Source organism: Andrena cerasifolii, chromosome 8 (assembly GCF_050908995.1).
Source record: "Andrena cerasifolii isolate SP2316 chromosome 8, iyAndCera1_principal, whole genome shotgun sequence".
Taxonomy (NCBI): domain Eukaryota; kingdom Metazoa; phylum Arthropoda; class Insecta; order Hymenoptera; family Andrenidae; genus Andrena; species Andrena cerasifolii.
In genome coordinates this window covers 15,312,560-15,335,618 of record NC_135125.1, presented here as the reverse complement: position 1 = coordinate 15,335,618, position 23,059 = coordinate 15,312,560, and the positions used below count along the sequence as shown (strand labels likewise).

Genomic DNA, 23,059 nt, shown 5'->3' with positions numbered 1-23,059 from the left:
GGACAACTATTTTGTGCAGAATAATAGGATCACGTAGACTATGTGACTATTCTAAGCGAATATAAATCGATCTACGAGAGTGCACGTTACTTTATCAATTATACAAAGATCGATGTAATCTCTCGTCATTTGAACCGCTTGCACAACGCGACTATTTTATCGCGTAAAGTATCAGAATAGAGATGTAATAAATTATACGGATGCGAAGGTAATGGTTTAGCATAGAATTTTTATTCGGTACGAAAGGGTGAGATTGCGCGGAAAGTGTTCGATTAATTATATTTTTATGGTCAGTTATTATATTAGTTCTTTAAAGAAACAATGTATAGAAAAGTGCTATGAGGTCTTTATTACAAGATGCAACTGCAAAAGGGCATCAATTATTTATAGAGAATTCATAATTCATTGCGAAACACGAGCATTGGGTAATAGCGAAGTCACGCTCGTCATTGTGTCCAAGAACTGTTAATAATTGATTAATTAGAGGTAGAATAATCGTAAATATATAGAAATGTAGTCGAGGGTCTGTATTTTAAGATTCAACTGCAAAAGTGCATGAATTATTTCTAAAAGATCTATAATTAATTAAGAGAGGCGAGTATGTAAGTACTGCGTTTCGATTCTTCTAATTAAGTCGGATAACTGTTCAAAATAACAACAGATATGATACAGGGAGGTAATTAAAGGTGCAATTTCATGGAAATTCATTTTATTCATTTTCCGTGGTATATATTAAAATATCAAACTTCAGGCCCAACTTATACGTACTTACCGCCACTAAATTACATGTCGGTAGCATTAATTTAAATCGTTTGCATATATTTAGCTGTGCGCATGCACGTGGGGGGACATGGCGGTTCGCTGTGTTTTAGTCGCAGCAAGTGTGAAAAATTCGTTTCGAGGTTATCTCTTTAAAAGTAGATTTTAATCTGAACTCAGGCAAGACAAATTGCACGCTATTCTAAAACCTTGACAGTGGTTCACTATTTATATACTCTACTAGTCAAAAGAAGAATGGGAAGATACTTTCTAAAATTTTCCTATCTCGGTACGCGCTACAGGTACAACAAACTTGCTTTCAACAATTCTGTAAATTTACTTGTTTACGTTTTACACTACAAACGCCAATATTTGCTGCGGATAATCTAAAAACACTATTTGGATCTGAAACGTGAAATTGTTTAAAACAAGTAAAACGCGCGAACGCCAGCTGTAATTTCTAACACAAATTTATTGGCTCCATTTCAATTTAGAGGACTGCAGAAAAATGTGGTCCGGTTTAACGAAGCGATACGTGACCCTGATACCGTTCAAGGAGCTATAGAAGACGCTCTCGCAACTTTAATACCAAAGTGTTCAGAGTGGCCAAAGATAACACTCTCCAGCAGGTGAATCACGTTACACGAATTTCTTCAACACTTTACGCAGTCAGGTAGTAAAACAATTACATCCTTTTTTAATAATTGTAGGATGTAAATATGTGATTTATAGGACAGACGTTGGTGTGCATGCTTTGTGCAATACGGCCCACGTCGACCTACACAACAAGCACGACTGTCTGTATAATCCCAATCTCGCATTGATACATATGAATCGCTATTTCTTTAGATGTAAACACGATATCAGGTAATTAACGTTTCTATGCTATAATAAGGGTAATCTTGGCGAATTCTTATCCCCTCCCGCCCCTAGTATAAGAATTCGTAAGATTTGGTATTCCAACCCCATCCTTGTGTAATATTTGTTACATTTAATTTTTTCAGTGATCAAAATTCTTTTAAAGGTTTATATACAGTGGTGGACGAAAGAGAGTTTACACCCTTTAAAATGGCATAACTTTTTTAGAATTGGCCCAAATGACTTGAGCTTTTTTTAAACAAACACCTTTAAAGGGTGTAAACTTTCTTTCGTCCACCGCTGTAATTCATTTAACTTGGTTTCGGAAAACTTAAACTAAAACTACTTTTCTGGATCATTAATCGCCTTCGAAGGGCAACCGCAGGTGGTTGCGAGCGAAGGCAGGAGCAAAAATTGGACGGGTCTGCCTTACAGTATTTTTGACGAATTGATTTGCTGCCTTTTTTCAGGCTCTTGGAGTTTATTCCAGTGACGAAGGACTTTCATTCAAGACATTTTGCAAAATCTAGAACATATGTCTATAGGTTTATGAGAGCTAAGGTCCAGAGTGAGCACAGAATACCTATATCGGAAACGTCGCATGCTTATCATTTGAGGTATTACTTAAGTTTATACAAGAAATGTGTTTATCTTTATGTAAGCGATGTCATTCGTTATTTTATCATCACACTGCGCGCGTATACTTGTAGATCAGAAACGTTTGACATAGAAAGATTGGAGCGTGCGACGCAACTTTTTATGGGAATAAAAGACTTTAAGACATTCAGCGCAGAGACGATAACAACAAAGCCTATCCAGTATGTAAGAGAATTGCATGCAATCACTGTAGAAAAAGGTCAACCGCTTATGCCGTTCGATCCTCTGTGCCAAAACTTTGACTTTTGGAATATTACCTGTAAAGCAAGGTCCTTCTTGTATAAACAGGTATACGATAAAGACTAAACGATTATTTTATTATTATTATTTCGCCCTAATCAATGTTTCTGCAGGTCAGGCGCATGGTAGCTGCTTTAATCAATGTTGGTACGGAAAAAATAACAGAAAGAGATATAAATATTATGTTGCAAGTCCCGAATCACCGGAATTGGGATCCTAGGATACAGCTTGTCCCGGCGCATGGTTTATATCTCGCGAACATAGAGTACTCTCAAGAAGAAGTAGATGAATGCATCATAGAATTTAAAGAATCTCCAGACCCTAATTACCCTAATACGATTGTACCAATATATGCGAACGAAGCACAATAAACATTTAAAGGTATAGCCAAATTATAATCAAACTAATTTCTGAATCAACTTAATTTTCTTCCACTCTCTCTAAATATCACTATTCATCTATTAAGAATGGATCTAAAGAGTCTCATAGAGAATAAGAAGTCACGTTTGAAATCTTGTAAGACCGTTGTGACAACTGCGCTTGGTCATAGATACGAGGAAGTTAATGGGGAGAAAAGAGAATTACCAGCTGCGACGCCCTTCGTGGTTGACGATACACCTGACTTGCAGATTGCGTGCGTGACGCCAGGCTTGTTTCTAAGTTCGCAGGACCCAGTTGCGAATATAGAAATTCTACAGGAACACGAGATCTTGCGTATCTTAAGTATCGGCGTTGAAGCGACAGTCAAGTTTGACGGGATCAAGTACTATTATTGTGATTTGTTAGATCTACCAGAGTCTGATATATCACTGGCGATAGAGAAGTGTGGTAAGATTATAAACGAAAATCGTGGGGAAAATATCCTTGTGCATTGCAACGCTGGCGTGTCTCGTTCGCCAGCGATCGTAATTTCTTATCTGATGACTGCGGAAAAGTTATCTTACAGTGAGGCTCACGATAAAGTAAAGAAAGTGAGAAACTGCATCAGACCAAATGAAGGATTTGTAAAACAGTTGCGAGCTGTTCCGGATGTATCATGAGCGCGCATAAAACGGATAGTATGGGGAATAAAAATAACACTGTTTTAACAATAGATTAAGTATGTATATATTGTTACAATAGAATTCATGTATTATGCCATTATGTGTACAGAGAATATTATTTTGTAATTACAATAATTCGTATCTATAATTCATTAGAAAAAGGTACATTCATGCACAGCGTCTATCAAATTCTTAGCCAAAACTAAACTTATTAAAATTGCTAATTCTGGCGTTTTTCTTATTATTTTTTTTTGTCTTTTTCTTTGTATAAACCATGCATTGGAGATGACACATAGGTCCTCGTACCCAAGTAGTTTTATATAAAAATTACTGTAAATCTAAAAAATATAAGTGAATTTCTGTATACATGATCTATCATTTTATTTTTCTGTGATAGTAGTATATTATTGTACGTGGAGTACAATATCTATCATATTGATCATTATATATATGTATAGTAATATAATTATTATCAATATTTTTTATATATACGTGTATACATACATATATTTATATATATACATATACAGATATACATATATATATATATAGATATATATATAATTGTATTTATATATAATCTAATATTCACATTCCTCCAACAATTGAAATGAGCTGTCTCGAAGAAAATAGACAAGGCACTTGAACCGAATATCTTTTTTTCTTAGCTAGTTGGCCTCATAAATAGTAGAATGCAAAGACTTGCACATCGTACAGCAAACAGTAAAATAGAAGTAGAATAAATAAGAAACGGCTGTTCAAAGAATATTACGTATCACGTTTAAATTACAAAATATTTCATGATTCCTTCTCTTTCAGCAACGACGCCAATGATCCTGTGTCTCGTCTTTGATGTTCAACTGCATTAGAGCAGTACAAAAATATCAAGGCCTTTTCTAAAGATTATGTTCCCCCGACGCGTATATCCGTCGTTACCTAAACACCTCTCTCTCTGCATGTTAAAGCCCAGCATTTGGGCAATGTACAACGACCACTTGATTTGCTGGCAGATTTCTCGGGGGCCGCTTTGTGACCCGCCGCGAGTCCGACGGTATAAAGCGACCTCCCCCTTATTTAAACTAGCTACTTAAAAAGAAACGCAAGAAAATCGTATCTAGGAACGTTTTCCTTAGAAAGACCTTAAAGCATTTACGTTTCGCGAAAAGTTTCATACAAGACTCTAATACCGTGATTAAGGTTCGAAATCGATTCCACTTAAGTGCAACGCAACAAAAAAAAAATGCAATTTATGTACAAAAAAAGTATAAATAAGTTAACAAGAAACATACGCCCGGTTAAACGGCGCGAGGGGCATTCGACCGGGCAATCTACACGGATATAGAGACGATCTGAGAAAATATATATAATACACGACGAAAAGAATTCATCCCTACGAAGCCACAGTCTTTAAGTACAAAATATCTGTACCTGAAAGGCATATCTCAGCGGAAATAAAAGATTACACGAAATTAGATGCACTCGTACGCATCCTGCGTCTGACTTCACGTGTTTCCTGTGTGCGTGAGTGTGTGTATGTGTACGTGTGTTGTATACGTTCCTAACATGGCGAGAAACTTAATTAAAATATCATGCGTTACAGTTACAGATCGATAGGATATCGGTATACGAATTGCAAATATAAACACCATCATCAAACGTTATGTAGTAAACCAGTGTCAGAGTCCAATTGAGTGGCCAGGTCGTATGCAGCAACATCAGTAATGGAACAGGGAACCACCTAGCACTAATCTCTTGTGTGTATGTGTGTACCCTTTTGTAATTGTTTGTCAGAGGAAAGTTATCGTACCTTGTTACCTTATACGTTTCATTGATTTTTTTTTTGTTTAACTTGATTAAAACTTCTTTTCTCTTCTCCTTTTAACGCTTAACGCCCCATGGGCCGTCGGGATTGGCCACGGGGACATGCGAGTAACCAGCGAATTGTGGGAACTCCTCGACGCTGGCGGTGTTCGGGGCGCTCTGCGGTTGCTGTTCCCAAGGGCCACCTTTCACCACGAAACCAGAATTTCCCAAGCTCCTCTCCTCCCGTGGAACCGTACGTAAATTTTCCCGGTACACGTTCTCGCAAATGTCTTGGAACTGCAATTCAACGAGCACCGTGTAATTAAAGTATTATAGTGAATTCGGTACCTCGCACTGACTCTACACTAGTGTCAGAAAATGATTTGGATTGGTTGTTTCTGATAGAAACGAAGAATCAACCAATCAAAGTCATCTTCAGGCACCTGTGCAGAGCCAGTGCGAGGTACCCAATTCGCTGTTGTATAGACCGTGCACATTTACGCTCTAGTGATGGTGAATTGTCGATGATACTAACGATAATTATCGATGATCACCACTGTCGAAAATTATCGATAGTTTATTTCCACGGTCAGTTTTCGGTATCGAAAATCGTGGGATGTTTATTTGGAAAGGGCAAATATGTCGAAGGATTCTGATGTTTTTAATTTGTGGAAAGTAACTGATAAAGAAACCGAGAAACAAATGTTTTAAGTCGATTAGTATGTATGCATGTGTGTATTCCTTACAATTACAAATGTATTTCATTTCGAACACAGAATGATAGGGTGTAATATACAAAATGTATTACGCACCATCGCTATCGATAATTATCGATGGTCGATGGGCCAACTTTCGGAATTTCTTGATAGTGACGACTATCGTTATTATATCGTTACTTACATATTCTTTCGCCAGATTCAGCAAACGATCCTTCGCGTCGGCTACATTCTCCTCTGTCCCCACGATCGTTACGATATTGGGGTCGGGATCGGTTTTTCTCGGGAATTTAATGTCCACTTTAAATTCATCCATTATTTTGCGAATATTTCTACCCTTCGAACCAATCAAACGCGAGTGCACGGGGGCGTCTATATTAACCTCTTCTTTTGTTAAGCCGTTCTAGATTATATGAAAGGAATCGTTGATCAATAGTAATCGTTGTGTAGGATTGGAGATTTGACAAATACACTTACCAATTCGTTAACAATTTTCATGATATCGCCACGCGCGCTGTAAGCATTGTCTTTATAACCGATGATTGTAATGGTGTGCTCCTCGGGATCGCCTTTACGCGGAAAATTGATTTGGACGTCATGATCGTTACGTATTTTATTAATCACGGCTCCCTTTCGTCCAATTATTTTTGGATGATACTCTGGATCAACTTCGATCTAAAATAAAATGAATAGAGCGGTTAATTTTTTTATATTCTTAAGCGACGTGATTAATAAAGATAAATCATGTTACCTTCAATTCGAACGATTTTAGAGCTCTGTCTTGCCGATCGGCTTCCAAGGCCGTGCATTTATTGAGAATAGCTACTTTCGCGTTCTCGACGCACGAAGGTGTTCCGCAAATCTAGCGAGTAGAATTACAATGTTACCATCTGGTATGGGGTAATTAGCTTTTAGTGTAACTATAGTGTATATACCGTGATGTAATCAAGTTTCTCTTCTGCGGGAGATAACGTGATATGAACGTCATACGTGTTCATCAGTTCGCGCACGTCACGACCCTTTTGCCCTATTATGGAACGATGAAGATCGAACGGCACTTCTACCTGAAATCGGGATTTTTTATGCGATATTTAAGCATCGAATTATTCAATATTCCCTGTTGCTCAATATTATTAGTCGGAAAGCTCACTTCTATTGTAATCGGTACAAGATCGAGCAGCGCTTGCTTCGCAGCTGCAACATTTTCTGGTTGCCCCGTGATTCGTATAATATCACAGGCCGGGACAGTTTCCGCAACTTCTCCGTTCTCGCCGTTCATTTGTTCTGACACGCGGTGTTCATCTAAAACGCGGACACGTCAGTGAATGAATCTGATCTTTCTCAAAATATTGTGCCGATAGAATGGAGCTAGATGTACTGACCATACGTTTCACGATCGGGGAATTTAATTTGCACGTCATACTCGGACGTGATCATCTGCACCTTGCGGCCCTTTGCTCCCATAACTGTGCGATGATGTTTCTGAGGTATTATGCATTCTTCTGTTACCATTGATTCCTGAAAGACGAAGTGGATGTTTAGAGCCTGATATCGATCGCGAACATTTATTTATCAACTCACCAATTCTTGTACAATTTCTCGCATTCTTTGCTTCGCCGCCTCTATGCACTCGTGCGAACCTTTTAAGATGACGCGGTCGCTATCGACACCAGCTCTTGGAAATGAGATCTGCACTCCTCCGCAATCGTCCGCGATACGATGCAACACCCCACCCCTGCGTGCTACAAAGTGTCTGTGATGCTTCGGATCGATACGGATTTCGCCCTCGGTAATATTATCCTGCGAAGCAAGTGTGTTTTAAAAAGTTACTCGATTCGCTTGACTATTAACTAGTGAAGCTTAATCAATTAAATAGAACGAATACTCTTACAATTTCTTTGATTGTAGCTTCTAGCTCAGCCTTAGCTTTCTCTATAGCCTCTTTCTTTCCCATGATAGTAATCACTTCTTTATTTTGGTCGTCGTCCGTTGGGAATATGATACGCGCTCCAGTTGATTCTCTTATCTAAGAAGCATAAGATACGAAGAGGGTTAACTTGTGATTATATAGAGTAACGAACGAATAAGTGGCTTGCACACGGACCTTCTTAATATTGGCACCATTTTTTCCAATGAGGAATTTGTGATGTTGCACTTTGGCACGGACTTCAGTCGAATAACTAGACAATTGCTTTTCGTTCGTCAGCTCAAGCAGTTGCTGCTTTGCCTTCTCAACATCCTCTTTTGGCCCCCTAATAACCACCTGAATATAACATAATCACAAGAAGATTAATCTCGTCGTTTGGACATTAAGAATATTTTCTCGTTCTGTTAATAGATGAAGAACCATTTACCTTGTCGCTTCGGCTTTCCGCGGTGGGAAACTTAATCGCAACGCCGCCGCAATCTTCCATAATAGAATGAATCAATTTCCCACCGGTGCCAATAAGAGAGTTGTAGAACTTCGGTGGAATTACTATTTCATCCGTAACAATGTTGGCCTAATACGAACAGGAAATATGTCATGTAAAAACTGATTAGCAATCTTATTTCTATAGATACGAAAACAATTAAGATACCAGCTCATTTTGTATCTTCTGGATCATTTCCTTAGCTTTCTCCACATTCTCTTTCTTTCCGGTGATAGTTATGACATCGCTTTTCTCGCCTTCGGCAGGTAAATCAATCTTCGTTTGAGTCTCTTCCCTGATCTAAATGGCAAACATAAAAGGAACAATTAAGATTCGACTAATACTTTCCCAATGCCGAATACTAACCTTGCGAATATTCACTCCACCCTTTCCAATAATGAATTTGTGGAATTGCTTAAAGATGGGCACTTCTAGCATGTAATTATTCTCATTCAATTCCTTCACCAACTTCATTAAATACTTATGGCACTTATCTACATCTTCTTTAGGTCCTCTAATTTTCACTACGTCTCCTTTCTCGCCTACCAAAAAATGTTTTTTTTTTCAAATACTTTTACGTAAAACAAGTCGGATCTTGAATATATTCTTTTTTTTTTATATAACAATGCAAAATGAGAGATGCGACCTGCACTCTAAAAATGCACACCGAGCTCTCATTGGCTAAGTGCCAGCGACGGCCGAGGTCTTTCAGATGTTTGTACCTGGCATAAATCCGAGTTCTAGTTATTGCATATATCACGCTACATACCTGGACCAGGAATAGTAATCTGTACTTGATTAAACTTATCCCGGATTTCTTTAATATTATCCCCTTTATTCCCGATGATACTAGGATAGTAACGGTGATCTATTATCACATCTTTCTCCTTCTCGTTCTCCAATTTCTTCACCATTTCTACCAACTCCTGCAGTAATTTGAAAGAAAAAAGAAAGCGTAAAAATTAGATTAAGCGCTACATTGTACTAAGTAGATATCTCGAACCGTTTGAGCTTTCAGTACACCAGCAAGATTCCCTTCTATACGAATGACGTTACTGCCGTCATTCTCAGAAATATTAATGACAACACCGGTTCCTTCTTTCACGCGGTTCACTGTAAAAGAAATTACCACATGTACGACGAACATGCAACGTATTTAATCACACGATTTTTAATTGTTCTAATGTAAACTCCAACTCACCGTTGCATCCATTCTTCCCAATAATGTATTTATAGAATCGGGGATCAACGTTTAATTCTGTAAAAGTGAGCTTAGATATAAGATCACTAGCCATTAATTCGAGTTCATTTTGTGCTTTCTCTACTTCCTCGGGGGGGCCCTCGATTTTAATCTTATCCTCCTTTCCGGTGAACTCCACGTTCACTTTTGGCATTTCTTGGGTAATACGTTTAATATTCACACCCTTTCGTCCTATTATGTATTTGTGAATCCAAACGGGTGCTTTCACTACGGCCGTGCGCACGCTGTTTGCCTTCTCGTACACTTTATTCAGTGCTATAGCAGCGGATGAATATATGATTATCATTGGCAAATGTCTAGATATTTAATCATCTGCAAATTGGTGATTACCTTGGCCAAGCTTCTCCTGAGGACCTCGTAGGGTAATAGTTCCCGTAGGTGAATCGGACGCGGGCATCTCTACGCTGACACCGGTCACTTGCAGTATCTCTGCTATTGTACTACCACGAGGTCCAATTACGTATTTATGCTGAGATTTTGGAACTTCCACCGATACTGTGGTACACCTTTTTTCCTAAATTATAAATGTAACTTTAATTTCAAAACGCGTGAAAAAGGATTCAATTCCCATGGTAAAAAATTTCTACCATGTCTCTGTAGATAGCTTCAATCTTTTGCTTTGCAGCCAAGACACCCTCTTTCTCGCCAGCGATGGTAATTTCGTCCTCTTGTACAGAGGCAGGAGGAATATTAATTCTAGCCCCAGTTTCTCCCATCATAGCATTCAGATTTTCGTTGTGCGCACCATGGATAAAAGGATGATATATCTTTGGCACGGATATTCTTTCGAACGCTTTTCTCGACTACAGCAGAATCCAGCGTGCGCATTATTTATTTGGTAGCGGAATAACTTCATCGAGAAGAAGCATACCCACTCACCTGCTCGTCCGAAATTACTCTAATCTCGTGCTCAGCCTTCTCTATACCCTCTTTCGTTCCTGTGATCGTTATCGTGTCTGATTGATCCTGCACAGGTGGGACATTTATCTTTGTCGCAGTCGTCTTCTCTAGATCTTTAAGTCGCTGCCCCAGCTTTCCAAGTATCCAACGGTGATGGTCCTTAGGAATGCTAATTTGTTTACTCGCCTACAAGAAAACAAAAGTCTCAAAATCTTTGCCAAACATGATTACCCGTTAATAGAGCCATTGTTTATGAGGCTTTAGCTTAAGATCAAAATATAATGCTCGACCTGGGTCTGAAATGTTGTTAAAATTCGACGCTTGGCTTCCAACACCTGATTCTGTTTACCAGTTATTAGGAATGTAAGAGATTGATCCTTCGAAGATGCTATTTCAATGATCGTGTTCGTCTCTTTCATTATGGTTTTACACGTACGTATAGATTCGCGCTCTCCAAATTTGTCACTATGATCAAACTTGCGCTCTTCCCCGGGTACACGGAACATCTAAACGGAATGGTAGAATGGGCATAGAATGATAAGACTGAAAGTTAACGCGCGCGTCGCGGCCGAACAGTTTATACCTGTGTGATAGTTACGCGTCCAAGCTGTAAGTTATTATTTACGGAGAAAATATTCAATTTCCCTGAGCCTGAATTGGCCTCAGGAAGAACTGGGAATGTCTCATCGTAGGTAGGTAGCTCGTAGGCCGTTCCCTCTTCCATTACTGACTGCTGCTGCATGATGGGGTTGTCCTGTTTCGTGCCAAGTCCTTACAGTAGCACTGAGGTATGAAAATTACAGAAAAACCCTTCAATAACCACGGGCATGTTTCTCTCCAGCAACTTTACGTAACGGTCAATGCCCACTAATAGTCACTCCGACTTCGAAATACAAGACATACAAGTTACAACGATATAAATCTACAAAGGAGTTGAAAGGTACAATTCATTTTATTACAATTTTCGGAAAAATCCGAAACGTATTTTATTTTTATATCGTTATCTCGTTGAACGGAATTTATCGATAACAGAAGAGAAAGAATTAAAGTGCAATCGTAGCTGGCGCGAAAATTCGAGGAAAGAAAAAGGGGGGAGTGGGGGAAGGGGATACAAAAAATCTTAATGGGAATCAATAGTCATGCTATATCTATGCTGCAAAATTTCTTTTAATGGCATACGTCTTTTTACGCGAGCGTACTACCGAAGGCTCCGTGGGTCAAGCTGCGCACGTTAATGCATCGTTTGGCAGCAAGGATTCGCGGACAATTATTCTAAACGGGAAATAGGAAAGCAGACTCGAGTTAAATGCCAGCATGTCAATGACCAGCGAGCTGGTAATCGAGCACCGACCACCATATGGAATGGAGTATTCACTTGACACGTCACAAGATCGCTAACCTATGCCGAAGACGAATGCCGTGCACGTTGCACGGGGCGAAAAATAGCGCTCGTGAATTTCCGTATGATCGAAATACGAGGCCCCTCGTAATGGCAAGGCTAGCGCCGTTATGTTCAGAGAGAGAGAGAAAGAGAGAAAGAGAGAGGTGGACAGAGCGAACGGGAGAGAAAGAGAGAGAGAGAGACAGAGAGAGAGAGAGAGAGGGTCAGTGCATGGACAGTCACGACATATATTTGAAGAAGCGATACTCACTCTACCGTAGTAAAGAAATCCGGCCAAGTAATATACGCGTATTACGAAGCCAGTTTAACAGTGATTTGCCTGAAACATTAGAAAATCCACGCGTATTAGGCACACTGGTGAGAGCACTTAATCTAATTCAATTATCTCAACGGGCAAATAATTGTCCACTACCGCCGAGAACGAACGTCTTTCCTTACCGGTAACGCAAAGTGAAATGAGATAAATACTGCCCGACCACAAAATGTTACTATGCCATAGGGATATCGGAGTGCATCCCCGTTGCAAACCTCGCGCTGCAAAAGAATACTAGCGACGTTGCACCCGAGGACATCGTTTACCAATACGTTTTTCTTTTCTTTCCCTTTATTTTCTTTCTCCTCGCGATATGCACAAATATTAGGTTTCAAGGGAATTGTATGCGCAATAGATGAAAACCGAGATACATACTTTTACGATAGTGAAAGAGCGTTACCTTGGCGAATATGTTTTGCAATGTAGGTCCCGACTTACAATTCTGTGAAAGGGAAGATTGTCAAGATTGTCTCACCGTTGCTTTTATTGGGATGATAGAATCGGCATCAATCGGAGTCATTTAATGTACTCGTAATGACGTATGCCTCGTTTACGTTACAGCGAGAGAAAAAAAAAGAGAAACAAACAAGCCACGTGGTCGTCGTATCGAACGCCTGTTTTCAAACATGACCTGGCGAGATAGGTTGTCAAATGATGATGAGAAAAAAACCCTCGCAGCTGATTCTTTACTATGTTTACTATTGTTCGTGAGCCGTCACGTTGTAGGGTGTTATTTAATGGAAGATAGAATTGGGACGTAGTCCATGAAAGGATGTATTATGAAAGGAAGAACGTGAAAAAAAGTATGCCGTGATTTCGTGCCCGATACGCGCTCTTATCACCGATCGGGTATTATATTTAATGTGCGTCATTATATAACAAGCTAGGACGAAGGTTAAGCATAGGTCATCTTTCAAATAAGTTTAAATACTTTTCCAAACCCGACGTTTCGGGTGACAAAAAGTATGCCGCAGAACATCAATCGTTCAGGGCCATTTATTGGCGCGATCGACGAAGGGACGAGCAGCGCTAGATTCCTAGTAAGTCCACGTATTTCTTCCCTTTGTATTTAAATCGCAGCTGAATGAAAATAGCGAGCGACTAAGTAAAACAGATACCAAAGTGGAACTTGAACTTCGAATAGATGATGGCCATGCAGTTATACGATCATGTTTACTTTATGATAATATGTATCACAGTGCAAACCAAACGTCACTTTCATACTTTATGAGAATATCTCTGTCGCTATAGAATCTTAACTCATTCCAAGCTTAATGATTGCTCGCTCCATTTATAAAATTAGCAAATCTGAAAGATAATACAATCAAAACAGTTTGAATTCATTTGAATCTCGATCGGCAACGTATCTGTAGAAAGCGTTGATAAAAATGAAGATGTACAAATATGGCTGATTGTATATTCCGGTTTAGGTATTCGACGTGTTACGCAGAAAAGTGGTAGCTTCGCATCAAATCGAAATCAAACAGAAGTATCCGCAAGAAGGATGGGTGGAACAGGATCCAAAGGAAATTTTGCAGGCTGTTATAGACTGCATAAAAAAGACAGTAGAGAAATTGAAAGATATTGGTCTGAGTGCTTCGGATATCAAGGCAGTTGGTATCACCAATCAGCGGGAGACAACCTTGCTATGGGATAAAGATACTGGAGAGCCGTTACACAATGCGATTGGTAATATATGTGGGCCAATGTTTAAATGTGATTATATTAATAGGAATATCAACATTTATGCCTTACTTTTTATACCGATCGTGCAGTATGGCTCGATATGAGGACAACTACAACTTTGGAGGACATACTAGACAGTATACCCAACAAGACGAGAAACAAGAATTATTTAAAGCCACTTTGTGGGCTTCCAATGTCGCCGTACTTCAGTGCCCTTAAAATACGCTGGCTTATTGATAATATACCACGTGTCAAGCAAGCAGTAGACGCTGAGAAATGTGCTTTCGGGACAGTTGATACGTGGCTAATTTGGGTATACCAATTAAGAGATCATTCTGGTAATCACGCCGCAAAATTCGGCAACATTCAGGGTTTTTTTTTCTCAGTGAATACAATGAATAACAATGTCAAACTTTTTTTTTTCATTTATTAAGCTACTTGTAATGTATACGGAACAATTTTTTAAATACACTTTTAATTGTGTTTTTTCAATGTTATCTGGAGTTCAAAATCGTGCCTTCAAAAAGACGGCGAGAGTGATTTCAACTTACAGACTCATCTGAAACAAAAAAAAACAAGCTGATTCTTAATCATTATGACTACCGCTATCGCAGGTGCCAGAATTAGCCACGTAAGTCAAAATTTAACAAAATTGCGCGCATTCAAACTTCAAGTTTCGAAATTTTCCATTTTTACTTGAAGTTTGAATGCGCGTAATTTTGTTAAATTTTGACTTACGTGGCTAATTCTGGCACCTGCGATAGCGGTAGTCATAATGATTAAGAATCAGCTTGTTTTTTTTTGTTTCAGATGAGTCTGTAAGTTGAAATCACTCTCGCCGTCTTTTTGAAGGCACGATTTTGAACTCCAGATAACATTGAAAAAACACAATTAAAAGTGTATTTAAAAAATTGTTCCGTATACATTACAAGTAGCTTAATAAATGAAGAAAAAGTTTGACATTGTTATTCATTGTATTCACTAAAAAAAAAAGCCTGAATGTTGCCAAATTTTGCGGCGCGGTTACCAGAATGACCCATTAATCCATTTTTATTACCATATTTGTTGTACAATTACTGTGACCGTAGCTTATTACTCATTATACTGTCCTCGTATAGAATCTTACGAAGGGACAGTTACATATAACAGATGTTTCGAATGCATCCCGTACAATGTTAATGAACATCGAATCGCTGAAATGGGATCCTCTGTTATGCCGTTTCTTTGGAATTCCGCAACATATCCTTCCCGAAATACGATCCAGTGCTGAAGTATATGCAACAATCTCGAACCCCGAAGTTCTCGCTGGTGTACCTATCGCAGGGGTGAGCTATTAAAACGACGGCTAGACTTGGATGTTGATTTTTAGTTAAATTAATCTCTTTCTTTTTTACTCGTTCGCATAGTGCGTAGGTGACCAACAAGGAGCTCTCCTTGGCCAGCTGTGCTTGAAACCTGGACAAGCGAAAGCTACTTACGGGACTGGGTGTTTCTTGCTTTATAATACTGGAAATGTTGTAGGTGCTCGCTTCTCGCTATTGTGCCCGTGATAGTACTGTAGACTAAACGATAAAAATTTCATTCTATGGTGTGTTGATTTCAGAAAGTAGATTCAACTCAAGGCCTCATAACGACTATTGCGTACAAAATGGGTAAATCACCGGCGATTTATGCGCTAGAGGGTTCCGTCGCTGTGGCTGGAGCAGCCTTGTCGTGGTTGCGTGATAATATGCAACTCTTTAGTAATATCGGGGAGTCGCAAGAAATGGCGGAATCCGTAAGGTGTTCCGGGGATGTGTACTTTGTGCCGGCATTCTCTGGATTATACGCGCCGTACTGGCAACAGGACGCGCGAGGGTAAATGCAATTTCGATAATAACATTTAAAAGACTTGCTATTACTGTTTCTTAATATTCTAATGAGCAAAACAAAATGTATCATTTCTCAGGGTGATCTGTGGTATCACTGAAGATACGCAGCAGTACCATATTATTCGGGCAGCTTTGGAAGCTGTCTGCTTTCAGACAAGGGATATCTTAGAAGCGATGGTCAAAGATTCTGGCACGAAACTAACAAAGCTGCAGGTTGACGGTGGAATGACGGTGAACAATCTACTTATGCAGCTACAAGCAGATCTCACCGGAATAAGTGTTGGTATGTAGAAGTTCGTACCGAAGTTTAGTACAAGAGTGTACTTATATTTGAATATTTAAAAATGTTTCTACAGTGAGGCCGAATATGGTGGAAACGACGGCATTAGGCGCAGCTATATTAGCTGGTATCGGAGCAGGCGTCGTCGATATCAGTGATGTGGATGCGTCGCAGGTTACAAAATTCATGCCTTCTATAGGGGAAGATGGTAATATCTTTTTCTTGAACGATATGATAGCGAACGAGTTAGATTGTAAATAAGTAGCTTCATATATTCATGTTGCAGAGCGAGACTTGAGGTACTCTAAATGGAAAATGGCTGTAGAAAGGTCAATGAAGTGGGATTGCGCCTCCAGTTTAATGACTGATTGAAATCAAGTCAGCATGTAAGGTATGAATAATAAGAATGGCTCTTGATTAGACTTCAATTAAAGTAGCAACCGAAATAAATACAATCTTGCACTTTCGAAATGGAATATAAGTGTATACAATCATTTATATAATATACCATGGTACATATATAAAGCAACAATCAACCTGAGAAATAGTTGTAGAGGGCCCAACGCTATATATCTACTCCATAAAATGATGTTCCATGTATACAGTATACGCGACACGTAAGAAACGTGTAACACCTTGTAAAGTTACATGTGTTTTATTATCGAATATGTTAATTATACATTGTTACAGATGTTTCTTATTTGTTATTAAAGAAAGTTTGGAAAAAATAGAAAATTGATACAGAATAAATTGAATATTTATTATTATGTGTATGATTTTATTTTTTAAACATTTTTTGCGGAGTTCCATATTGTCGTACCATAGCACCGCGTGTTTTAAAGATTTTCCTCTTCTGTGGTATATCATTGGAGTTCTATTCGTACAAAATAGTATTTAAAGTATGCAATTAGGCGAATAATATATAAAAGCGTCTTTAAACAATAATACCTCTTTTTTCTGCTCTTGCTTCGGTGTTGATCCTACAGATTTTGCTACTTCTTTGTCTTTATCGGGAGAAGAATTTTCCGCGTAATCGTGAACCTGTAAAAATAGGATCATTTGATTCTATTCATTGCATGGTGAAAAGGGGCAGATGAATAATACTAATGCAAGTTATTATTAAGCAATATCACCTTAGGCGAAGAACGCAAATCGATTGTAATCCGTTTTTCTGGCCTTACTTCTAATAACATCTGCAAATGAAATGACGTACGTAATTACATGGTACAACATTTTTTACGATCACGCACATTACAATTTACCTTCGGTAATTTGTGATTAGTTTCTGATTTTTTGAAATCATATATATCTAGCGTTTCTTGATTCGACATTTCTTCTTTATCTTTAGGCGTACTCTTTGGGGTGGCCTTTGAGGTGGATTCTTGCCCTCTTCTTTCACGGATTTGACTTAATCTTTGCTGACTTCCCGTTTCGTACGCCCTGATCGCTTCTGTGAACTTAGGTTCTATAAACAATTGTGATTTCTCCTTTAAATTATCCTGATCTCCTTTTGCACTGTACTGGTTTACTAGTCTGTCCTCATTCTCTTCGGTCATTTTATTTATAGTTTCATTTAACTTGGTAAAAGCAGAATTTTGCGTGACTATTGTCTTCTTCATTTCAGATAGTTTTGTATCAAAGTCTTTCTTCAAAGCTGACACTTCTAATTCATGTTTCTCTTGGAAAGATTTCTGCAAGTTCTCTACTTCCTGTTTAAGAGAAATCAATGAAATTAAGTAGCTTCAGTATTTACGTTCTTAATTTTTATTTGTAAATATACCTGAATTTTTGCCTGTTTCTCTAAAAGTATCGTTTCCTTTTCTTTGGTCAAGATTTGAATCCTTTTATTTAATTCCGCCAATGACTTTTCTTTATTATATTTTATATCTTTTATGGACTTCTCGAGTTCTACATTGCGAGTTTGCGTCTCCTTTAATTTATTTTCCACATTCAGAAACTCGGTTTGTATGGTTCTGTACTTAATCTCAATCATATCGAGATCCTGAGCCAAACTAGATTCTATTTCCTGCCTCGTGTCTAAATTATCTCGAAGTCTGTCGACCTATTACAAAAATAATATCAACTTTTGCATATATTGAAATATCGAAGCATAGGAAAAAAGGTATTATGCTAAGTTATTATTACTTCTTGCACTTTTGACTCCAGTTGCTTCGACAGTTCCCCTTTTATGTCAACTAATTTCTCATACTTTGCACCTAATTCTGCATTTTCACATAACAGTTCCTCGTTCTTATTCCTGTTAGAACATAACTCGTACGTTAGTTTTTACATATTTAAACCGTTCATTTGCGGACTCACTTGCGCATAGAAATTTCTTCTTCTAAATTTGCGATTTCTTTGTCCTTCTGCTCGAATAATTTCTCCAAATTTAGCTTCTCTTCCGCGACGCTCTTCAGTTGCAGTAGCAATTCTTCGTTCACCGACGTGAGTTTCTCTTGTTTCTGAAATCGCGCATGTATGATAACAACGCGCAGTAACAACATAGATAAAATATTATGTTTTCACTCGAAAGAATAGATAATACACGTTTTCCCAGTTACGAAAGATTGTTCGTCTATTACGTAGCATGTAGATTACAGAAATGTCTAAAACAGACATCGAATTTCGAACCTTTATTAATTCCACTCTTTCTTCCGCATGAGCGTTATTTAAACGATCCTTCTCCGAAACTGCACTGCTTCTGATGTTCTCCAACTGTTTCTTCAATTCGGCTTCCATGATCATTATTTCCTGTATTCTAATAGCAGCAAACGTGAGATTACTAAATAGGTAAGAAGCAGCTGAGCTCTTTACTAAACAATTCTTCCAAATACCTTTTCTCTTGATTTATTACTTTATTTTCAGCTGCAGCAACAATGCTTCTTTGTTCTTCATCTATATAAGAGTATCAAAAACTATTAACTATATTAAAAACGAATACACATATTCTTCATTTCAACATTAAATCTTGTTACAACCTTTCAGTTTCATGTTACTCAATTCCTCCTGCACTTTCTTCATCGCCGACCGCTGCCTGAGAATAACGTTGTTGTACAACGCGGACAGATTATCTTTGTGCTGTTGAAATCCTTTCAGACTCTCGGATATCTCGTAGTAATACTTGGTAATCGATTCCCAGTCAGTGTTCAACCTGAAAGATCGTATCAAGAACATCTTAGCTTATTATTAATCAGTCCTTCTAATCTGTTTCAATTAGATCACGAGGAACGATATGTAGCTGTCTCAATATCTCCTCCTTGGCCCTGAGTTCGGTCTCGCGGGAAGCAGAGAGCGAGGATATGGTCTCCTCCGCAGCCTGCAGCTTCTTCTGCAGTAGCTGAATCTTCCGCTCTTCCGTCGCGTACACTCGCCGCATTTCCTCCACCATCGAATTTTCCTGCACCTGTGTGTTTGCGCTATTTATTAATAGGGAAGTAGCTTTCAAAAGGGGAGTGAAGTTGCGTGATTATCATACTCCAGACGGTTGCGACAAAGGTGTCGGCAGACCCGTATACTTCGACCATTGCCCGATCAACGTGTTAACAAATTTACCACTCGGACAGACTTTCGAGATTTTCTCCAGACTTTCGCCGTGAGACGGTGGGCCCTTCCGCTTGTTGCTCTCTGACATCGATTTCGCTTCCTTTCGGTAGGATCCTGTGACAAGGTTTTGTAGATATTAAAAATATATAAGGTGATCTAGTATCTTAATACACTCCTCACATTAATTAAAGGATCACCTCTAGGAAGCCGAAAAATAGGGGAAAGTTCACATGGTCATAACTCCGGCAAAAATAGTCGTATGGATATTTTGAAAATATGGTTTGAAAGCTTGGAATCCCTGCTTTTAGCTGCTTTTTCAGACTTTAGCTGAATTGTTTTTCGACAAAGTTATAACGATATAAAGAGCACCTGGTCAATTTTACAAAAATTTCTTCAACTTGCGAAAGTTCCACAGGGAGTATGAAATTTTTTACACAAATTCCACTTACACCAGTCGAAAGCTGCTACTTTCCTGTGTAAAAAGAGAGCAATAAATTTCTAGTGCGATTTTTTTTGGCCGAGATATTCAACTTTGAAGCAAAAACCTTTTTTTTTAACTTAGTTGCTTCTAGCAGGCGAAGGAATTATCGTAGAGCGTTCATGAAAAAAGCAATAGAAAGATCAGTCTTTCCTCTTTAAGACGCATCTGTGACTTTTTCGATTCGGTTAAAATTTCAGTCTATGATGCCCTTTCGAAAATACGCTGAAAAATTGTACAAATTCCATTTTTTCTTCAACTCGCTGTATCTCTGCGAAGGATGACCGGAACATCAATGTCTTAAGCTCGTTTAAAGCGGAGAGTCTCCCCATTCTTTTGAGTTCCATCGGAACGCGTTGCGATAATTTTTACCTGTGGCCTTTAAGTTTGAATTTACCGTTTCGAAAAAAGTTCCGCGGTGGCTTCAGCGGCCGTAACTGCCGTACCGCCGTAGCGTCGGCTTAACTCGGCTCGCTTTCGGCTGCTATCGTCACTTATATCGGCGGGTGGGGATACGAACAAGAGTGCTCGCTTTCGCAGGAACGACCGACAGTGCGACACATTTTGTAGCCTTATTTTTCCGAAACGGGAGCTTCGAACTTAATCTTTAGACGGCCGGGCTGGCCACTATAGTGGTCACCTAATAATTTAGATACTTTGCCGGCCATTTTGGTGGTGCACATGCATAAATTTTAAGTAAATAAAATTTACAATTTCAATGAAAAAACCCCGGCTCTCTAAAGGTTAAAGGCCACAGGTAAAAAATTATCGCAACGCGTTCCGATGGAACTCAAAAGAATGGGGAGACTCTCCGCTTTAAACGAGCTTAAGACATTGATGTTGCGGACATTTCTCGCGGAGATACAGCGAGTTGAAGAAAAAATGGAATTTGTACAATTTTTCAGCGTATTTTCGAAAGGACATCGTAGACTGAAATTTTAACCGAATCGAAAAAGTCACAGGTGCGTCTTAAAGAGGAAAGACTGATCTTTCTATCGCTTCTTTCATGAACGCTCTACGATAATTCCTTCGCCTGCTAAAAACAACTAAATTAAAAAAAAAGGTTTTTGCTTCAAAGTTGAATATCTCGGCCAAAAAAAATCGCACTAGAAATTGATTACTCTCTTTTTACACAGGAAAGTAGCAGCTTTCGACTGGTGTAAATGGAATTTGTGTATAAAATTTCATACTCCCTGTGGAACTTTCGCAAGTTGAAGAAATTTTTGTAAAATTGACCAGGTGCTCTTTATATCGTTATAACTTTGTCGAAAAACAATTCAGCTAAAGTCTGAAAAAAGCAGCAAAAAGCAGGGATTCCAAGCTTTCAAACCATATTTTCAAAATATCCATACGACTATTTTTGCCGGAGTTATAACCATGTGAACTTACCCCTAGTTTCGGCTTCCTAGAGGTGATCCTTTAATTAATGTGAGGAGTGTATATAAAGCAGAAAGCTTCTATATGGTTGTGTGTTTATCTGTCGCCTAAAAACTTTCGAACGATAAACTCTGCTCTCGCGAAATGTGCCTCAGCTCATGCCTGACTAATCCAGATGAATTTGACCATTTTCACAAAAAAACTAAAAAAAATTTTTTAATAAAATCAGAATTCAAATTTTGGGCGAAACAGAATAGTAAAACTAGTGTTTGTGAGGACATTAAAAAATCAAGGAGAAATGTTAATAGGTGGGGGTGTCAGACATTTCAAGGTCATCTTCCCTAATTCCCGATTTTTCACGAATTCAACTTCTTTCGTAGAATATTTCATTACAGATTAAAGTGCGACATCTGGATATTAAAACATGATGTATACTTATCGGCGTACCGCTACTCTGAGGCGTCTTTTGATACTTATCCGGACTATTCTGGGGAGTATAATGAAGTTTACGTTTAACCTCCTCCGAATGAGTTTTCGCGTCCCTTCTGCTAAATCCTACGTAAACATCACAAGGTCGTTTATATTTTTATGTCAGTTGCGAATCGACGACTGTGCACAACTTACCGCATTCTTGTGGCGGCCTATGCATTTTTTCTGGAGTCACGTTGTAGGGTCTTGAATCAGCCTTACGATTATCTTCTTCCATTTCTGTGCCTATTCTGGCTACTATTGGGCGAAAATATAAACAGAATAATGCAAACGTTTGGCAAGCGTTGTGCAGAAATTGCTCGCGAGCAATTTCTCATTCGACGTATCGTTTCCCTGACAATTACGTGTAAATATACTTTTCCTGTACTTACATAAATCTGTATTAAATAAAATAATCACTTGAAACAGCTTTAACCGTTCGATTCAAATGGATTTACGAGGGATTGCCGGGCTACGAAATCGGACTCACAGACGGGCTGACCAATTTCGAACTATACTACGCGAGTAAAGGCAGCTTTCGCAGTGACACTCTGGCGCGTTAATCTTTGACTCGTACTACGCGAGACGCCAGCGTTCGATATAAACGTACTTACTATTCACGTAGTTACTATTGACTTAGCAAATTTACTAGATATTTACTATTGTTTAAACTCGATCATAATCCTCCATAGAATATTTTCAAAGGTGATCGTCGTCACGGATTCAACTACAAAGCATCGTTTAATTCTAAGAAGAACATTTTCAATTATTACACTCGTAATCCAATAATTACAATCGACTGGTGATCAGTAAACGACTTTTCGTAGATCCGGATAGACATCGATATTCGATACTACTAGAGTATTGAGGAAAGTGACGCCTAAAGGCGCAACCACACGCTCAGCGAGCGACAACATGTAAGTGAATATTTGCTATTCGCGCGAGCTTTTGCACGGATGCTTGTAGTTTCCGATCCCGAGTCGAAACGACGAA

General features: G+C 38.7%; 5 protein-coding genes across 10 annotated transcripts; 3 read left to right on the top strand and 2 right to left on the bottom strand.

The window, feature by feature from the left end:
- The first annotated feature begins 820 nt into the window (after positions 1-820).
- LOC143372555 (tRNA pseudouridine synthase-like 1) lies at positions 821-3,118 on the top strand. 2 transcript variants are annotated; one of them, XM_076818852.1, is made up of 7 exons: positions 827-1,061; positions 1,254-1,388; positions 1,492-1,626; positions 2,088-2,234; positions 2,328-2,562; positions 2,628-2,895; positions 2,981-3,118. In XM_076818852.1, the coding sequence occupies exons 1-6, from the start codon at positions 1,015-1,017 to the stop codon at positions 2,883-2,885; spliced, it is 957 nt and encodes a 318-aa protein (XP_076674967.1). In that variant the 5' UTR covers positions 827-1,014; the 3' UTR covers positions 2,886-2,895; positions 2,981-3,118. The 2 variants fall into 2 exon arrangements, with proteins under 2 accessions (XP_076674966.1, XP_076674967.1); XM_076818851.1 differs by lacking the exon at positions 2,981-3,118 and having other exon boundaries at positions 821-1,061; positions 2,628-2,917.
- On the top strand, positions 2,982-4,058 carry LOC143372561 (dual specificity protein phosphatase 19). The gene has a single exon (XM_076818862.1). The coding sequence runs from the start codon at positions 2,982-2,984 to the stop codon at positions 3,552-3,554; it is 573 nt and encodes a 190-aa protein (XP_076674977.1). The 3' UTR covers positions 3,555-4,058.
- Dp1 (satellite-binding protein 1 Dp1) lies at positions 3,790-12,375 on the bottom strand. 2 transcript variants are annotated; one of them, XM_076818796.1, is made up of 22 exons: positions 12,301-12,375; positions 11,232-11,431; positions 10,939-11,154; positions 10,628-10,834; positions 10,336-10,551; positions 10,079-10,262; positions 9,689-10,003; positions 9,491-9,600; positions 9,257-9,413; positions 8,854-9,029; positions 8,656-8,787; positions 8,431-8,577; positions 8,181-8,339; positions 7,968-8,102; positions 7,658-7,876; positions 7,459-7,594; positions 7,227-7,378; positions 7,012-7,140; positions 6,828-6,938; positions 6,554-6,751; positions 6,261-6,479; positions 3,790-5,657 (listed from the first exon to the last, which is right to left on the bottom strand). In XM_076818796.1, the coding sequence occupies exons 2-22, from the start codon at positions 11,388-11,390 to the stop codon at positions 5,436-5,438; spliced, it is 3,699 nt and encodes a 1,232-aa protein (XP_076674911.1). In that variant the 5' UTR covers positions 11,391-11,431; positions 12,301-12,375; the 3' UTR covers positions 3,790-5,435. The 2 variants fall into 2 exon arrangements, with proteins under 2 accessions (XP_076674911.1, XP_076674912.1); XM_076818797.1 differs by lacking the exon at positions 12,301-12,375 and adding an exon at positions 12,048-12,165.
- Positions 12,376-13,016: 641 nt separating this feature from the next.
- Gk1 (Glycerol kinase 1) lies at positions 13,017-19,555 on the top strand. 3 transcript variants are annotated; one of them, XM_076818826.1, is made up of 10 exons: positions 13,017-13,403; positions 13,794-14,052; positions 14,139-14,362; positions 15,168-15,374; positions 15,456-15,566; positions 15,653-15,906; positions 15,998-16,203; positions 16,277-16,408; positions 16,487-16,586; positions 19,186-19,312. In XM_076818826.1, exons 1-9 carry the CDS (start codon positions 13,329-13,331, stop codon positions 16,570-16,572), a joined length of 1,554 nt encoding a protein of 517 aa, XP_076674941.1. In that variant the 5' UTR covers positions 13,017-13,328; the 3' UTR covers positions 16,573-16,586; positions 19,186-19,312. The 3 variants fall into 3 exon arrangements, with proteins under 3 accessions (XP_076674941.1, XP_076674940.1, XP_076674938.1); XM_076818825.1 differs by lacking the exon at positions 19,186-19,312 and adding an exon at positions 19,418-19,555 and having other exon boundaries at positions 13,018-13,403; XM_076818823.1 differs by lacking the exon at positions 19,186-19,312 and having other exon boundaries at positions 13,018-13,403; positions 16,487-16,967.
- On the bottom strand, positions 16,937-22,940 carry LOC143372541 (uncharacterized). 2 transcript variants are annotated; one of them, XM_076818817.1, is made up of 15 exons: positions 22,459-22,940; positions 22,223-22,324; positions 22,046-22,153; positions 19,676-19,857; positions 19,440-19,603; positions 19,179-19,351; positions 19,035-19,095; positions 18,832-18,958; positions 18,520-18,662; positions 18,346-18,457; positions 17,981-18,262; positions 17,463-17,909; positions 17,334-17,393; positions 17,149-17,241; positions 16,937-17,074 (listed from the first exon to the last, which is right to left on the bottom strand). In XM_076818817.1, the coding sequence occupies exons 2-15, from the start codon at positions 22,302-22,304 to the stop codon at positions 16,979-16,981; spliced, it is 2,130 nt and encodes a 709-aa protein (XP_076674932.1). In that variant the 5' UTR covers positions 22,305-22,324; positions 22,459-22,940; the 3' UTR covers positions 16,937-16,978. The 2 variants fall into 2 exon arrangements, with proteins under 2 accessions (XP_076674932.1, XP_076674931.1); XM_076818816.1 differs by lacking the exon at positions 22,459-22,940 and having other exon boundaries at positions 22,223-22,387.
- Positions 22,941-23,059: the final 119 nt, after the last annotated feature.

Excerpts from the sequence above, each read along its gene's own strand:
- LOC143372561 (XM_076818862.1), top strand. The coding sequence starts at position 2,982 with ATGGATCTAAAGAGTCTCATAGAGAATAAGAAGTCACGTTTGAAATCT.
- Dp1 (XM_076818796.1), bottom strand. The coding sequence starts at position 11,390 with ATGCAGCAGCAGTCAGTAATGGAAGAGGGAACGGCCTACGAGCTACCT. Across the intron at positions 9,414-9,490 it reads GTGTACTGAAAGCTCAAACG|GAGTTGGTAGAAATGGTGAA; the intron begins GTTCGAGATATC and ends AAATTACTGCAG. Across the intron at positions 7,595-7,657 it reads GAGAAATTGTACAAGAATTG|GAATCAATGGTAACAGAAGA; the intron begins GTGAGTTGATAA and ends TTCGTCTTTCAG.
- LOC143372555 (XM_076818852.1), top strand. The coding sequence starts at position 1,015 with ATGGGAAGATACTTTCTAAAATTTTCCTATCTCGGTACGCGCTACAG. Across the intron at positions 1,389-1,491 it reads AAGATAACACTCTCCAGCAG|GACAGACGTTGGTGTGCATG; the intron begins GTGAATCACGTT and ends TGTGATTTATAG. Across the intron at positions 1,627-2,087 it reads AGATGTAAACACGATATCAG|GCTCTTGGAGTTTATTCCAG; the intron begins GTAATTAACGTT and ends GCCTTTTTTCAG.
- Gk1 (XM_076818825.1), top strand. The coding sequence starts at position 13,329 with ATGCCGCAGAACATCAATCGTTCAGGGCCATTTATTGGCGCGATCGAC. Across the intron at positions 14,053-14,138 it reads GCCGTTACACAATGCGATTG|TATGGCTCGATATGAGGACA; the intron begins GTAATATATGTG and ends CCGATCGTGCAG. Across the intron at positions 15,375-15,455 it reads CTGGTGTACCTATCGCAGGG|TGCGTAGGTGACCAACAAGG; the intron begins GTGAGCTATTAA and ends TCGTTCGCATAG.
- LOC143372541 (XM_076818817.1), bottom strand. The coding sequence starts at position 22,304 with ATGGAAGAAGATAATCGTAAGGCTGATTCAAGACCCTACAACGTGACT. Across the intron at positions 22,154-22,222 it reads TAGGCCGCCACAAGAATGCG|GATTTAGCAGAAGGGACGCG; the intron begins GTAAGTTGTGCA and ends ATGTTTACGTAG. Across the intron at positions 19,096-19,178 it reads GAGTAACATGAAACTGAAAG|ATGAAGAACAAAGAAGCATT; the intron begins GTTGTAACAAGA and ends ACTCTTATATAG.